Here is a 15,601-nt window from a genome sequence, read left to right as displayed (position 1 = left end):
CAGTCATGTTCATGAACACCTGTCTAGCAAGGGGCAGATGAATAGGACGGGGGGCAGGGAGGAGACGGCTGTGAAGCAGAAACGTGACAATGGCTGGCAGGAACCCAGGGAATGCATTGCATTTATATTTGGAACTATGGGGAAAGATGTAGCTTAGATGGAGGCCATTCCAAGTCACCCAAGTGCTCAATGTTCGGAACCAGAATAGCACGTGGTGTGAAACTCTCTCGTGGGCTGAGATTGGGCAAGCTAGTTCCGTTCTCTGACAAGTCTGGTCTTCTGGACTCAGCCCCTGGAAAGCTGCCTTTCTTCCTCATTACCCCTTCTCCTCTCCCCTTACTATGGGATCTTGCGAGCCTTTCTTCAACAGACACAGGCTCCTCTCTGTAGCTTTGTATGAAGTTCATAACTGGGCTCAGATCAAAGTTGTGGCGGAAGCCTTTATAATTCTGAAGGAAGCAGAAAAGGCATTGAATGACACCCCCAAGACTAACTTTTATGTTTAATGAAAAAAATGTTGCAGCCAGTGGTAATATTTTTTTGAATGTACAATTCAGAAATGTCCACTGGGTGTCGCATGGCCCTGCTGGGAAACTAAATGCTACAAGATAGGCGTACACACTTTTTACCGTGATTAGCTAGTTTCATAGCTATGCACAAACTGACCATCGCTGAACTAATAACTGAGCACTATTTGAGAGACTCTCTTTGTACACCCCTGAAATTCTGCAGTTACTGTTTTGACTTTTAAGTACCAGTCCCTGACGGGCACATGGTAAGGGTTATAATACACTATACCTCCCAAGTCATCCCTGGAACTCTAATTCTATCTTTATAAACAACTCATTATCACTGACATCTTTTTTTTTTTTGACAGGGTCTTGCTCTGTCACCTGGGCTTCAGTGCAGTTGTGCAATCAGAGCTCACTGCTGCTTCAACCTCCCAGGCTCAAGCAATTCTCCTGTCTCAGCCTCCGAAGTAGCTAGGACCATAGGCATGTACTACCATGCCCAGCTAATTTTTTAATTTTTTTGTAGAGACAGAGTCTCGATGTGTTGCCAAGCTTGGTCTCAAACTCCAAGGCTCAAGTGCTCAAGTGATCCACCCACCTCGACCTCCCAAAGTGCTGGGATTACAAGTATGAGCCACCACATCCAACCAACATCCATTTTTATGTGTACATGTGTAAAGTATGTAAATTATTTTAGAAGGCTGGGCGCAGTGGCTCACGCCTGTAATCCCAGCACTTTGGGAGGCTGAGGCGGGCGGATCACCTGAGGTCAGGAGTTCAAGACCAGCCTGGCCAACATGGCAAAAACCCGTCTCTACTAAAAATACAAAAATTAGCTGGGCATGATGGTGGGTGCCTGTAATCCCAGCTACTCAGGAGGCTGAGGCAGGGAGAATCGCCTGAACACGGGAGGCGGAGGTTGCAGTGAGCCGAGGTCGTGCCACTGCACTCCAGCCTGGGTGACAGAGTGAGCCTCCATCTCAAAAATAAATAAATAAGTAAACAAATTACTTTAAAAGCTTATTTTTCTACTAAAATAAAATGAATCAGCAAATAGTATTGTTATTATCTATTACTCCTACTGGCAGTAGGTCTTCCTAATTACAACATTATTTATTAGCTTTCTAGTTTGCTATATTTTGATAGATTGATTTATCATTCTCTGGGTGAAATAATAAATTATTCTTCATTTTCCAGATGTAAAAGGATTACTTCTAAAATCACATTAAATGGAGAAGAATTTAACTAAAGTAATCAATTTTAAAAAGATTGTAGGCTTTTGTAATGTTCAAAATATCTATTTTTTTTCTTTTTTAGAGACAAGGTCTCACTCTGTTCCTCAGGCTGGAATGCAGTGGCACAATCATAGCTCACTGCAGCCTTGAACTCCTGAGCTCAAGTGGTCTTCCTGCCTCAACCTCCTAAGTAGCTAGGACTACAGGCACACACCACTGAATCCAGCTAATTTTTACAAAATTTTTGTAGAGATGGTGTCTTGCTCTGTTGCCCAGGCTGGTCTCCAACCTTTGGCCTCAAGTGATCCTCCCATCTTGGCCTCCCAAAGTGCTGGGATTACAGACATGAGCCACTGCACCCAGCCTGAAAAATCTAATTTTTAAGAGATCTTTGGGTATATATGAATTTTAGTGTGGTCACCCCTTTGTAAAATTTTTAGTATTTTAATTATTAAATTTAGTGACAATTAATATCCAAATACTCCCTCTTTTATTTTGAATATTTTGTGAAATTGTTGTACAGTTTATTTTAAAAGAACTTTCATACTACAGACCTAAGAATAATATATTGAAAAAATAAAATTTCTGAAGCTATAAGGCCTCCTTAATACAATATATTGTTTTTATTTTATAGGAGATACACACACACACGTATATAATATATGTATTTTTCCTTTTGCATGAAAATGTTGTGATTAAAGCTTGAACGTCATTAGAATCACAAGATAACAGAAGTGTTCTCCTTAGCTAAACTAATGAGCCTATTTCCATTTGGATTTGTGCATCCCAATAATTTTTTTCTCTGCAGCCTCAAGGTCTCATTTGCATAGAAAGGTTATGAAATGAAATAAAATCCATGGTCCTCACCACACAACATGACTTCTGCACAGAAAACATACAGTAGGAAAAGTCTGAACTCTTTAGCAAGCCCTCAAAGGCAAAAAGTGGCATCTGTGGAGTCAAGAAGCAAGTATCACCTTGACTCAAATGCCTCATATAACTGCAGAATCCCTCACTTTATCCATTTGAAGGAAAATTGTCAACCCTGTGGTTTGGATCAATGAAGCCAAGCAAACAGGACAGCTGCCGCTTTTGCACAGTACTCTTAGAAGATGTGTTTTAGATCTGTCAGATGGCATTAAAAAATCTCCTATAGGTCTGAGTCCGATGTCAGAATGATAAATTTCAGAAAAACCAAGCTGCTCACTTCTGACTGTTTTGAACTTCATAGTAGAAGATATCAGAATCTTGCCATCTGCTATTTCTACCAAAGCAGGGCAGCTTTCCAAAACTGGTGCTTCATCACAAGTTTATGGGTGAAAAGAATCAAATTTATTTCCTTCCTTCCTTCCTTCCTTCCTTCCTTCCTCCCTCCCTCCCTCCTTCTCTGTCTCTCCTTCCTTCCTTCCTTCCTTGCTTCCTTCCTCCCTTTCTCCCTCCCTCCCTTCCTTCCTTCCTCCCTTTCTCCCTCCCTCCCTTCCTTCCTTCCTTCCTTCTTTCTTTCTTTTGAGAGTCTCACTCTGTTGCCCAAGCTGGAGTGCAGTGGTGCTATCGCAGCTCACTATGGTCTTGAATTTCTGTGTTCAAGTGATCCTCCCACGTAGCTGGGACTACAGGTGTGCACTACGACGCCCAGCTAATTTTTTAATCTTTACTAGAGATGGGGTCTCACTATGTTGCCCAGGCTGGTCTTGAACTCCTAGGCTCAAGCAATCCTCTCAGCTAGGCCTCCCAAAGTGCTGGGATTACAGGTGTGAGCCACTACACCCAGCCTAATTTTTTAGAAAACTATACCCAAGCCACTAGTTTTTCAAGGTTAGTTATTACCTTCAAATGACGCTTAACTGACATTTCTGACCATCTAAATGAACTTAATTGAAAAAAAAAAAAATCAAGGGCTATATGAATTGACTCTCCAAAAACTTAACTACTCATAGCATACTGGTTGACTGAAAGCCTTACTGATAACACGTATTTTGTATATGTATTACATACCATATTATTACAATTAAGTAAGCTAGAGAAAAAAAAACGTTATGAAGAAAATCATAAGGAAGAAGAAATTAATGAATTTACTATTTATTAAGTGGAAGTGGATCACCATAAAGGTCTTCATCCTTATCATCTTCCCATTGAGTAGATGGAGGGTTGGTCCTGCTGTCTCAGTAATGGCAGAGCCAGAAGTACATTCACATATACGTGGACCTATGCAGTTCAGCCCTGTGTTGTTCAAGGGTCAGCTGTACAGTCAAGGTTATCCTTCTCTAAAATACATGGAGATGACATTTTATCAAGGCTTTTCTCATCTGTTCAATTCTCACCTTCTCAGCATGAAAACAGAATTCCCAACAGGTGGTCCTCATGACTCCTCAAACAGAGGCTCCCCCAAGCAATCATTATTCAAATATTTTCATTTTAAGTAGGTTGAACATTACCCTTGTCACCCAGGTGAATTTAATCTCATTATTAGGTAACTATGTATTTCATATGTTCATAGTCTATCTTGAGCTTTAAAAGAGATTTATTGCATATTATTCACAGCTATGAAGGTTCATAATTTTGGGGCCACTTCTACAGCCATTTCATAAAATTTATTTGTGAAATATAGAAAAAAAACATGCAATAATCAAATCCAGTTATTTTTCTTTTACATTTATTTAAAATGATTAAAAATGGTTTATGACAGTTTTAGAAAATGGAATGGATTAAAGGCTAAAAATGTTTAGATTCCATTTAAGTAGGTGTGTGTGTGTGTGTGTGTGTATGTAACTAAAAACACAGAGGCTTTTTCACAAGAATTTAATTAAGCTCATGCTGAAACTCTTATAGAGAAAACAGTAAATGAGCATCAGACATCACCACTCCTGAAAAAAACCTTCTACAAGAATTGAAAAGTGTTGCAGGACCTAATACTGAAATAGGAAATATGGACTATTTTCAAATTGCACAAATGATGCATGAATCCACATTTGAGACCCGCAACTCCGAGATACCTAATGTGAATGATTAAAGATATTTTACAAACCGGGGAGCTCTTTCAAGTGCTCTCCACTTTCAACCTTCTCTCTTTGAAGACCCCAATTCATAATGGTGAGCATGAAACATGCATACTGGGAATTTTTATGGGCCCCATATATACATTCCAGACTGCACATGAATGTCTTGATCTTTGGTTCTGATATTTATGGCAAAGTCTAAATGTTATATGAACATTAACTTTAGTTTACTCAAATTATACCAATATGCCCAAACCATCCTTTTTTCTCTCCCCACAAGTATTTCTAAAAGAGAAGCAAAAAGCTAGTATACTTCTTGGATGCCTAAGGATTTAAGATTTCCTACTCTGATGAATAGAAAAAGTATAAACCAAGGAATCCAACGTTGTTGCCTTAGGAACTAGTACTTACAGAGTATCAAAGACTAAAAATACTACAAAAAGGCTCAACGCCTGATAATCACTATTTCTGTCTCCTATGCGCCAAAACATATCACAACCATATGATTTCCTAGGAAAAAGTATCCCAAGATTTCCCCCAGATGGTTTTAACATCAGTCGTTTTGCACTTAACATTTCAAAATGCAGCCTTATTTTCTTCAGGTAATAATAATTTTATGTACAGATATATCAAAGCTGAAAGGATGATCAAACCCTGCTTGTGGGTGTCAGAAATAATGCATCCCCACTTCATTCACAATAATGAATGCTCAATGATTTTTTATATCACTGAAGATTTTAGCACAGGTCCAGCATCTTTGGAACCTCAACAACATTCTTCATCTCCCAGAAGCTGATAACATCCCCTCCCCACCAAGATACTCTACCTCCCTACTGCTCACTGCTTTGTGCCATCAACATGGTTAAGCATGTGTGTGTTATTGCACCATGAGGTAGCTGAAGATCTCACAACAGAGAGCCACAGTCTCTTCGTGTAAATGAATAGCCAAACCAACATTGCAAGCAATCCTTTTTTAGAATGCAGGGTCTAGCTGCCTAACTTATCTTTATAACCACATCACATCCAATGAGTTGGGAATGCTTAGTGAGGCAGCTCATGTACTTTACACAGAAGAAAACACACTTAGGTCATCAAATTGTGTCAAGAATAAAAGGAAATTTCCACAACAGTGATAAACAGGGTTCTTGTTTTAGTTGTTTTTCTCAAAGTAATCAGGGGATCTTAACATCTTCAGACATTTTCTGGTTCTGAAAGGAAGATTGGAAACAAATGTCATTGTGGGGGCAAAAGGAAAGTCTATTAAACAAAGAAAAAGAAAACCAAGATCCAATTCTATGCTGTTACAAGAGACTCCTGCTCTAGATTTAGCAGAAGGAAGATTAGAACAGAAAAAAATGAAGCAGAAATGAAGTTGCACATCTTAAATATATACAATGTTTGTCTATCATACTTTAATAAAGCTAGAAGAATGAAAAATCTATTTTAAAAAAAAGAAAACCAAGATCCGACTATGTGCTGTCTACATGACACTTGCTTTACATTCAGCAGAAGGAAATAGATTAGAACAAATAAATGATGCAGAAATGAAGTTGTACATCTTAAATATATACAATGTTTATTTGTCAACTATACCTCAATAAAGCAGGAAAAATTAAAAATAGAAAATATTTAAAAACTGCTAAAATCATATCCGGAAACAAATATTAGTTTTCAAAACATTGTTTTTTACATTTTGCCATTTGTTAAGGATTTTGATGATCTTAAATGAATTGAGTAACTTTCTTTTTGGTTAAAACTAATATTTGTAGGAACTTCTTTTTTAGAATATGGCCTTTGGTCTTTATAACTTCTGAAGTGATGTTGTCATTTGCTCCACTTTATAAAATAAAAGCAAAGTATGATTCTTAAAAGTCCACATCAAGTGACAGACATCTGCTTCTATCTATGTAGCTCTGTTACTACAACTCTTTCTCTACAAAGTGTGCAAGCTTCAGTGTATGGCCTCAGCATGTACACAGTTCCACAGGTTGTGCACTGCACCACATCACCATGGATATGGTTAGTATACCATGCACATCATCCTTTAGGAGAGAGAGAAAATTAATGACCTACCTAAGGAGAGGTGGACAGCTGGGTACCATTAGCAGCAGCCTGGAACCTTAGAGTCAAGTTCGCAGAGCTCTGAGCCCCATTTGATACCAAACCCATACATATTTGCTGTCATACACATATTTCCTAGATAGTATAAAGGCTTTACAGCCAGCGAGGTGATATAGGCCCAGGATCCATATAAATGTCACTGCTCACCTTGAAGAGATCTCCCTAACATCAGCTCACTCTGTCTACATCCTCCTTTCTGATCTCAGGAACTTTAAGGGAGGGGAAGATAAACTTGGTGCTTGGGAATATTTGGTGAGGGTATCATTGAAGTACAATGGAGAAGGTAGACAAAATACTTACCAGGCAGCCAAAAGGCATGAAAGAACTTCAAGACATTACACCTCTTTAGCAAAAACGTGCTTCCACCTCAGATAAATGGGGCAGGCATCATCCACGTTTTTAAAACTACACCTATTTCAGAAACTCAGCTGGCCCCCATTCCAGTGATTTTCCTTTTAAAATATTGCACTAAAATATATTTGTCTTGATTATTGAGTTTGTGGGGGACCCCTGTCCCCCGCCCTTACATTTTGTGCTTATGGAGACGGGTGCCTCTCTCTGCTCACTCAGTTTCAGCCCTTGGTTAACAAAGGCTTACAAATCACTGCCACAAAGGCTACTGAAATTAACACGTGGTGTTTGTTAATGATGGCTGCCATGTTGGGTGAAAGAGTGTTGTCACTGAACCCAAGAATCTGCTCTCAGGTTGCCAGGAAAAGAAGTCAGTTTTTCAGAAACTCAGTTTCCTCCTAAAATTTCAGGACGGGGCGTAATGTAGACAGAGGCTCACCCCAAACGGAGGTTCATTAGCTAATGGTTGATACTGCCCATTCACCAGCAGAGGGAGCGCATAGGAAGGTTTTAGGATTTTTGAGGCCAAATGCAAATCCTAAAGCAAACACCGTAGGAATGGGCATCCCTTTCTGGTTTCCTTCAGGGACACAAAGAAGGTATGAGTTAGAGGGCCCTGGGCAAACTCCAGACAGATTCTGACGTGGGTGGCCTGAGGTTTAAACCAAACCTCCAGAGACCCCCAGTTAAAGATCTGAGTCACTCTTTTGGCTATAAAACAATCCCTGACTGTTGTTTCAGAGATTTCTTTAGGGCATCCTCTGCAATCAAATCCCAAGTGATTCTTCAAACCCAGGAGTGTGGAGCCGGCATTGAACCAGGAAGCCACAGCAGATCTTTCTTTTCCCCTATGGTCTGAGCACACCTTCGGAATTCCATAGAGAGGCTTATAATTTAGTGTTTCGGTAGTTTTCTCTGCGGGTGGGGTTCCGTGCAAAACATTCACATTCAACCCAGATATTTTTCCTGACTCACCTGTGACGAAAATTTCACTGAATACAAAACAGAACAGAACTATATTTGGCTAGTTAAATCAACCGTCATGCTTATAGTCTTGCAATGTAGGTTGGTAATTTTTGTTTGTTTGTTTCTTTTTCCTTCCTTTTATCTCCTCCTCTTTTACATTAGACAGATAATGTGCCAGCGTCATTGTAACAAGGTTTAGAGGAAAGTACAGCTCACACCTGACCATGAAAACCCAATCGTTGGCCAGGCACGGTCGCTCACGCCTGTAATCCCAGAACTTTGGGAGGCCAAAGTGGGCAGATCACTTGAGGTCAGGAGTTCAAGAGCAGCCTGGCCAACATGGTGAAACCCCATCTCTACTAAAAACCCCATCTCTACCAGCCAGGTGTGGTAGTGCACGCCTGTAGTCCCAGCTCTTCGGGAGGCTGAGGCAAGAGAATCTCTTGAACCTGGGAGGCAGAGGTTGCAGTGAGCCGAGATCGTGCCACTGCACTCCAGCCTCGGCAACACAGTGTAACTCTGTCTCAAAAAAATAAATAAATAAATTTTAAAAAATCACATTATTAGGCAAGTTATGTATATTGAACTTAACCAGAAATAACCTTGCTAGTGACAGACATCTGAAAGTAATCCTTTTTTTTTAAATCAGGCTTAGTAACAAGCAAAACAATGTTTAGAGCCAAACTTACCATGGGTCCTGAAACAATTTCTCCTGTTGTTTAGTTTGAAATAACTGGCTGCTGCTCCCAGCAGTGTCACCACCACCACGGATACGATGGGAGACACGATTTTTGCTACCATATTGCCTGCAGGAGTGGAGAAAAAGCAAGCTCATCTGAGAAAAAAACATGGCTGCAGGAAAACTGCTTAAATATTAGGTTACTCCAAAAGTTATTGCGGTTTTTGCCATTGAAAGTAATGACAAAAACTGCAATAACTTTTGCATCTATCTAGTAACTTCTCCATCACATCCCTTCCCACCCTTGTATTCGTAGAAAAAAAAGAGAAACTTAATTAAAAAAAGAAAAAAGAAAAAAAACCTTAGGAAGTAATTCTGCTTTCACAAAGAGCCAAGCTTGTCAACCACATTTTACCACTGAAGACATCCAAGGCCAGGATTTGCACAGACGAGGCACTTGGCATTTTTGTTTGTTGAAGTCAATTCATGTATGCCTTTTAATTAATTTTATTTATTTATTTATTTATTTATTATTATTTTTTGAGACAGAATCTTGCTCTGTCACCCAGTCTGGAATACAGTGGCATGATCTCGGCTCACTGCAACCTCCTTCTCCCGGGTTCAAGCGATTCTCCTGCCTCAGCCTCCCAAATAGCTGGGACTACAGGTGTATGCCATCATGCCCAGGTAATTTTTGTATTTTTAGTAGAGACAGGGTTTCACCATGTTGGCCAGGCTGGTCTCAAACTCCTGACCTCAGGTGATCCACTTGCCTCGGCCTCCCAAAGTGTTGGGATTACAGAGGCAAGCCACCGCGCCTGGCCTGATTTATTTTTTTAGAGATGGGGTCTCACTATGCCGCCTAAGCTGGTCCTGAACTCCTGGGCTCAAGTGATCCTCCTGCCTCAGCCTCCTGAGTAGTTGGGATGACAGGCACATGTCAAACTATTTTGTGCCTTTTTAGATGTAGAATGCTCACTCATGCAAAAATATTGTTCAACTAAAAACTGCCAGATAGGCTTGCTTTCAAAGGCATGCTGGAACTCTAGAGCCAAGCACACACTAGACGCAAGCATCTTCAATGCCTCGATGGCAAATTACTCCAGAGCTTCGGTACTCCTGCACAAAGAACAACAAGAAGGAGCTTGATATGGCAAAAATCAACACTTCCAAGGGGAAAAAAGGATGAAATCACCATTTCCATTTGAAATAGCCACCCTTTCCATGCATGCCTTTCTTCAGACTGGGTTGAAGACCTGGGCCAATACATGGCATAGGTGAGGGACACAAGGCTGCTCCACGAATGAGGCTGCCATGCTGGGGGGAAGAGTGTTGTCACTGCACGCAAGAACCTGCTCTACGGCTGATGCTGCTGCCCGCTGCACCCTGCCTCCTGGGAGAGACAGCCCTCTATTCTTCCCCTCCCTACATGCACACACTCCACAGTATGATTTCACAGTGTTCCCCATCCAGAGGTGGAGCTGCATCTTCATTCTGAGAATCCAGGCTTTAGCCAACAGAATGCCACACAAGTGAAGGCGTGGTGGCTCTAAGCCCAGGCACGCTTCTCTTCATGCTGTTGGTACCCTGCCTGGTCTGTGGTGTGTGATGAAGCCTGGCCTGGCTTCCCGGAGGGATGTGAGAGCCCACATGAAGCTGAGATGAGCCATTCCACCTAAAGTCCCAGATACATAAGAAGACCCAGGAAACATGGTCAAAGCGCTGGCCACACCTACAGTTGACTGCACACAAGAGAGGGAGTTCAGAAGATACCAGGAGGACCACAAGAATGGTTTCAGCCCAAATTGCTGACTCACATAATCACGAACATAATAAATGGTTGCTATTTCCAGCCACTAAGTTTTGGGGTCTTTTGTGACACAGCATAGCTGACTGATACATACCTTTTCCTCTCTCCCATCTCTTACAAATCAATCAAGTACAATCAATTGTCATTACCAAGTGGTCATCCAAGCTGACTGCTTCTCTTTGCCTCCCATGCCCAGGCTTTAATTCAGCCTGTCATCATTTCCAGGGGGTACTGAACTGGCCTGAAAGGGGGTCTCCCTGGGTCTTAGTGAGCCCCCTCAGGTCCATTCTTCACCTACATATCAACAGGGGCAGGCTCTTTCCCATGAAGGTTCTATGAAGTGCAGACTCCACCTCTGCTAACCTGACAGTCTTTCCTGGTCACCATTGCATCCTTCCCTGGTTCCCGTTGCATTCCACACCCTGGCTACACAATCTCTGGTGTCCCCACGTGTGTATCCAGCTCTACCTAGTGCACCATCTTCCCTGACACCTCACTCTTCTCCTGGGCACCTCCCACCCATATTTTGGGGGATTGGCTTGGATATTTTGTTCTCTCCAGGAAACCCTACCTCCCTCACCTAACCCAGTCTAGGAGTATCCCTTCTGCCTTGCTACAGGATCCCATATGTTCCAGGAAATTATTCATCAGATTTGACTGCAATTACTTGTTTATTTGCCTTGCCCTTTCCATCTCTGGACCTCACCTTACACCACAGAGGAAAAAAGGTGAATCCATAAATTTTTCTAAGGATGCCAACATACCCCAAAAATATTGATACTAGTACTCTGCATGTTCATTGAAAGGTAGAGGTCACCTTCAATCACTTTCCCCTCCCCCATAATTGAAAACTCACAAGAGCCTTGGGGTTGAGTGCGTTTACTCTCAACTTAAACTCAAGCAGGTGTCAACCCAAATCTCTAAGAATATGACTCTTAGGGAATGGGGAACCTGTTCTCCCAGCAATACAGGACACAAAGTCAGCCTTCTGGGCTTCAAGTTCTCCCTCCTTTGACCTGAGAGGGGATTGACAGTGCACTCTGACGGCTTCTTTGGGCAGAGTGTTCATAACTTCCTTTCTCCTGTCCTTCTTGGGTTTCAAGTTAGTGCTGGTAAAAGAAAGGGGAGTAATGGTGGTACTGGGAGAAATGTAATAGTCTCAGCACTCATTCACAGCCTTGCTTTCAGAGCTAAGGGGCATCTTCTGCAGTGAAAACCAATGCTTGCTTCTCCTTTCTCTGAACTCTGATTGGTCCTGTGCTGAAGGTCAGATATTTTTATTCAGAAGCTACTTTATATACAGACAAAGTATGAGTGCTCCATGAAAGTCATGAGGTTGGGAAACAGAAGCCCACACAGCTCCTCCCAGCACTGATTTAGGAGAGTGTGCTCTTATTAAAGGTTGGGACCAGGTGAGTCAATCAGTTACCTTCTGGATTGCCATACGTTGAATGGTGATCTCCACCTGTAAACGGAAAAGGACGCTCGTGTTTATTCAGCAGAGCTTATGGAGTGCCTTCTATTGCCGGGCACTGTTGAGGATGTGACTATGAACACAGCACACAGATCCCTGTTTTCAAGGAATTTACATTCTTGTGGGGGGAGGGGGACAGCCAAGCAGCATAAGGAGGAGGAATGTGAGTGTGTATGCCATGTCTAATGGTCATTAGCGGAATGAGGATAATACCAGGGAGAGGGAGATGCAGCTTTAATTTCAGGATTGGAGAGTCTACATATATGCGCATGCAAAACACACACAGGCTGACAACCCCATGGACACACATGCACACACACACACGCCATTCATACGCACGCACATGCAACACACACTGACAGGCACAAATGTGTGTGCACATGCATACACACATGCAGCATGCAACAAATGTGCAACACACAGGCACACAAGCACACATACACATGTGCAACATGTAAATACAAATGCAACACAGAAGCACACATGCACTCAATGTGCACATCCCCACACATGCACATCCCACACATCCCCACATACACACACATGCACATACCACACACAGGCAACAAAAGCACATATAAAGCACAATTCGCCTAAACATACACATGTACACATGTGTGCATATGTTAACACATGTATGCATAAACACATGCATGTACACACAAATATGCACACACACATAAACACATTCATGTGTGTATGTGCACGCCTGTACACACGCATGTATACACACAATCCACATGATATCTGTGTGAACACAGATGCACGTGATATATTTGTGCAGTATGCACATGTACCACACGAGCACACCCAGCTGCACAGTCCTGCATCTATCCACATGCACACGTGTGCTTGCACACCCCTAAATGTATGCATGTGAATGGACACACATGGGAAACATGCAATGCATATGCAACCCAAGCACAAACACGCACACATGCAAAATCCACAAGCACATGCCAACACATCTGTGCACATAAACATGCATGCGCTCAATCCACATGTGTGCACATAGACACTTGCACACGTGCACATGAAATCCACATGCACTTATGCACATGATTACAAAATCCACATGCACATGTGCACAAGCATGTGCACAAAATACACACAAGCATACCTGTGTGTGAACACATATGCATACATACACACGTGCACACACATGCACCCAGTAACACCTGTAAGTGGGCCATAGTTCATTTCAAGAAATTAAGTCCTCAGGGCATGCACAACATCTCCCCTCAGCATGGATGACCAAGGAAAATGCAAATTAGAGACCCGAATGGCTAGTTAGTTGTTGTGCATTGGATAAAAGCATCAGCTTCCCATCAGTGCAGACAGTGTGTTAGTTATTTGCAAATGGACAGTTTTGCCTCACATATTCTGTAAGACATAATTCCTTTACCATAAGTATTTCCATAACGAGAGTTGGGTCTATAGCCCCCTCTTCCTGCAGGATGGAAAAGAGACCATGAAATGCTAGATATTGTTGGGAAGTCTACGTGATCTCACAGAAGCAAGCAGGTCAGCAAACCTGAAGCAAGATGCTCTTAAAGGCTGCAGAGATTCCAATGGCTCTCCCAAGGCCAGGGAAGATGCACAGATAGCGTCTGACCACTGTTTACTGTTTACACTGGTAGCTGAAGGTGCATTAGATGTACATCCCTGAGGGTCTGGAGGCCTGACATAGATGGGCAAATGTGTTTTCTTGGGCATAAAAAAAATGCCAGCAAATGTTGGTTAAAAAAAAGAGAATAGGATGAAAACGCAGGCCATAAATAGTAACCATAACCCATTAAAAAAAAAAAAGAGTTCCTCCAGGTTGGGTGTGGTGGCTCACACCTGTAATCCAACCACTTTGGGAGGACAAGGCGGTAAGACCACTTGAGCTCAGTTGGAGCCCAGCCTGAGAAACATAGTGAGACCCTGTTTCTACTTAAAAAAAAAAAAAAATAGCTGGGTGTGGTGATGTGCACCTGTAGTCTCAGCTACTACTTGGGAGACTGAGGCAAAAGATTGCTTGAGCCCAGGAGGTGGAGGCTGCAATGATCTATGATCACATCCCTGCACTCCAGGATGGGCTACAGAGTGAGATTTTGTCTCAGAAAAACAACAAAAAAAGTTTTTCTATATTTTTCTAATGTGTTAAGAGCAATTTTTAAAAATACAGATTTGAGATTTTTAAAACGAATGCTTTGTGCTGATTTTGAAGTGGAATGACTTATATGGATAGTGGGTTCTATGGGCTGAACTATATCCCCCTCCAAATTCACAGGTCGCAGTCCTAACCCCCCAGGGCATCAGACTGTGACTGTATTTGAACACAACGTCTTTAGAGAGGTGATTAAAATAAAACGAGATCACTAGGGTGGGCCCTAATCCAACAGGACTACAGACCTTATAAGAAGAGGAGATGAGGACATAGACACACACAGAGGGATGACCCTGTGAGGACACAGGGAGAAGATGGTGTCTACAAGCCAAAGAGGGAGGCCTCAGGAGGAACCAGCCCTGCTCACACCTTGATCTTGGACCTCCAGCCTCTAGGCCGGTGGGAGAATCAATGTCTGTTGTTTCTAAGCCACCCAGTCTATAGTAGTCTGTGATAGCAGCCTGAAATGGACTAAGACACCTCATAAGAAGAGGAGACTGGAACACAGACACACACAGAGGGACGACCCTGTGAGGACACAGGGAGAAGATGGTGTCTACAAGCCAAAGAGGGAGGCCTCAGGAGGAACCAGCCCTGCTCACACCTTGATCTCAGACTTCCAGCCTCCAGGACGGTGGGAGAAGAAATCCCTTTTGCTTCAGCCCTCCTGACTCTAGTAATTTACAATGGCAGCCTTAGCAGACAAGAGAAACTTGTCCACCAGTATTTAAAAATGACGAGCGCAACATTTTCTCCCCACTCTCCGCAGGGAGGCCAGACTTTGGGCTTCCCTCCGCGGCCAGCCAAGGTCAGCCTTCACCCCTCAGTGCTCTGCATGAAGTCAGAACAAGCCTAACACACTTTGCCTCCTTTGGGGATTCGGGGAGAAGCCGCGTGACTCATCCCCTGGCGGCGGCTTGCATCCCAGCCGGCACCTCCTCGCTAATGCTAATCCGAACGCTGACTCACAGCCTCGCTCTGCCGGGCCGGAGAGCAGGGGTCCAGGCAGGAAGGGAAGCAGAGGCATCCTCAAAAACAAGCGTCATGCTCCCAAAACTGGGCTGTGCCTCATGCACGCCTGATGTTCTTGGCCCAGCTGCTGCTTCCACTGGGCCCTGGCCCTGCCAAGGACCACAGGGCTATCTGCTATTTTCCGGCAGTTTTGCCCCAGGGATACAGCAGCACCCTGACCAGTAAGCTTTGATCCATTCGGGAGCCAGATAATGGTCCCCCAAAAATGGCACAGCGCAGACCTCCCGAGACTAACTTCACAGGAAAACAGGAAACCATCAGGGCTCTCAGGAG

The 15,601-nt window shown here is 42.8% G+C and overlaps 1 protein-coding gene across 5 annotated transcripts in view; it reads right to left on the bottom strand.

Annotated features, from left to right (window-relative positions):
* Window positions 1-4,383: 4,383 nt before the first annotated feature.
* XG (Xg glycoprotein (Xg blood group)) overlaps window positions 4,384-15,601 on the bottom strand; it is a 65,060-nt gene continuing 53,842 nt past the window's right edge. For 3 of the 5 annotated variants that reach the window (XM_024241568.3, XM_063721420.1, XM_024241567.3), the window contains exons 8-11: window positions 13,550-13,594; window positions 12,100-12,135; window positions 8,871-8,987; window positions 4,384-5,951 (exon numbers count right to left, since the gene is read on the bottom strand). In XM_024241568.3, coding sequence (XP_024097336.1) covers window positions 5,935-5,951; window positions 8,871-8,987; window positions 12,100-12,135; window positions 13,550-13,594 — 215 coding nt within the window. In that variant the 3' untranslated portion in view covers window positions 4,384-5,934. The remainder of the gene's footprint in view (window positions 5,952-8,870; window positions 8,988-12,099; window positions 12,136-13,549; window positions 13,595-15,601) is intronic. The other 2 variants (XM_024241570.3, XM_024241571.3) reach the window with 1 other exon arrangement.

The sequence above is a fragment of the Pongo abelii genome, chromosome X, assembly GCF_028885655.2.
Source record: "Pongo abelii isolate AG06213 chromosome X, NHGRI_mPonAbe1-v2.0_pri, whole genome shotgun sequence".
NCBI lineage: Eukaryota > Metazoa > Chordata > Mammalia > Primates > Hominidae > Pongo > Pongo abelii.
This window is presented reverse-complemented; position numbering and strand designations above follow the sequence as displayed.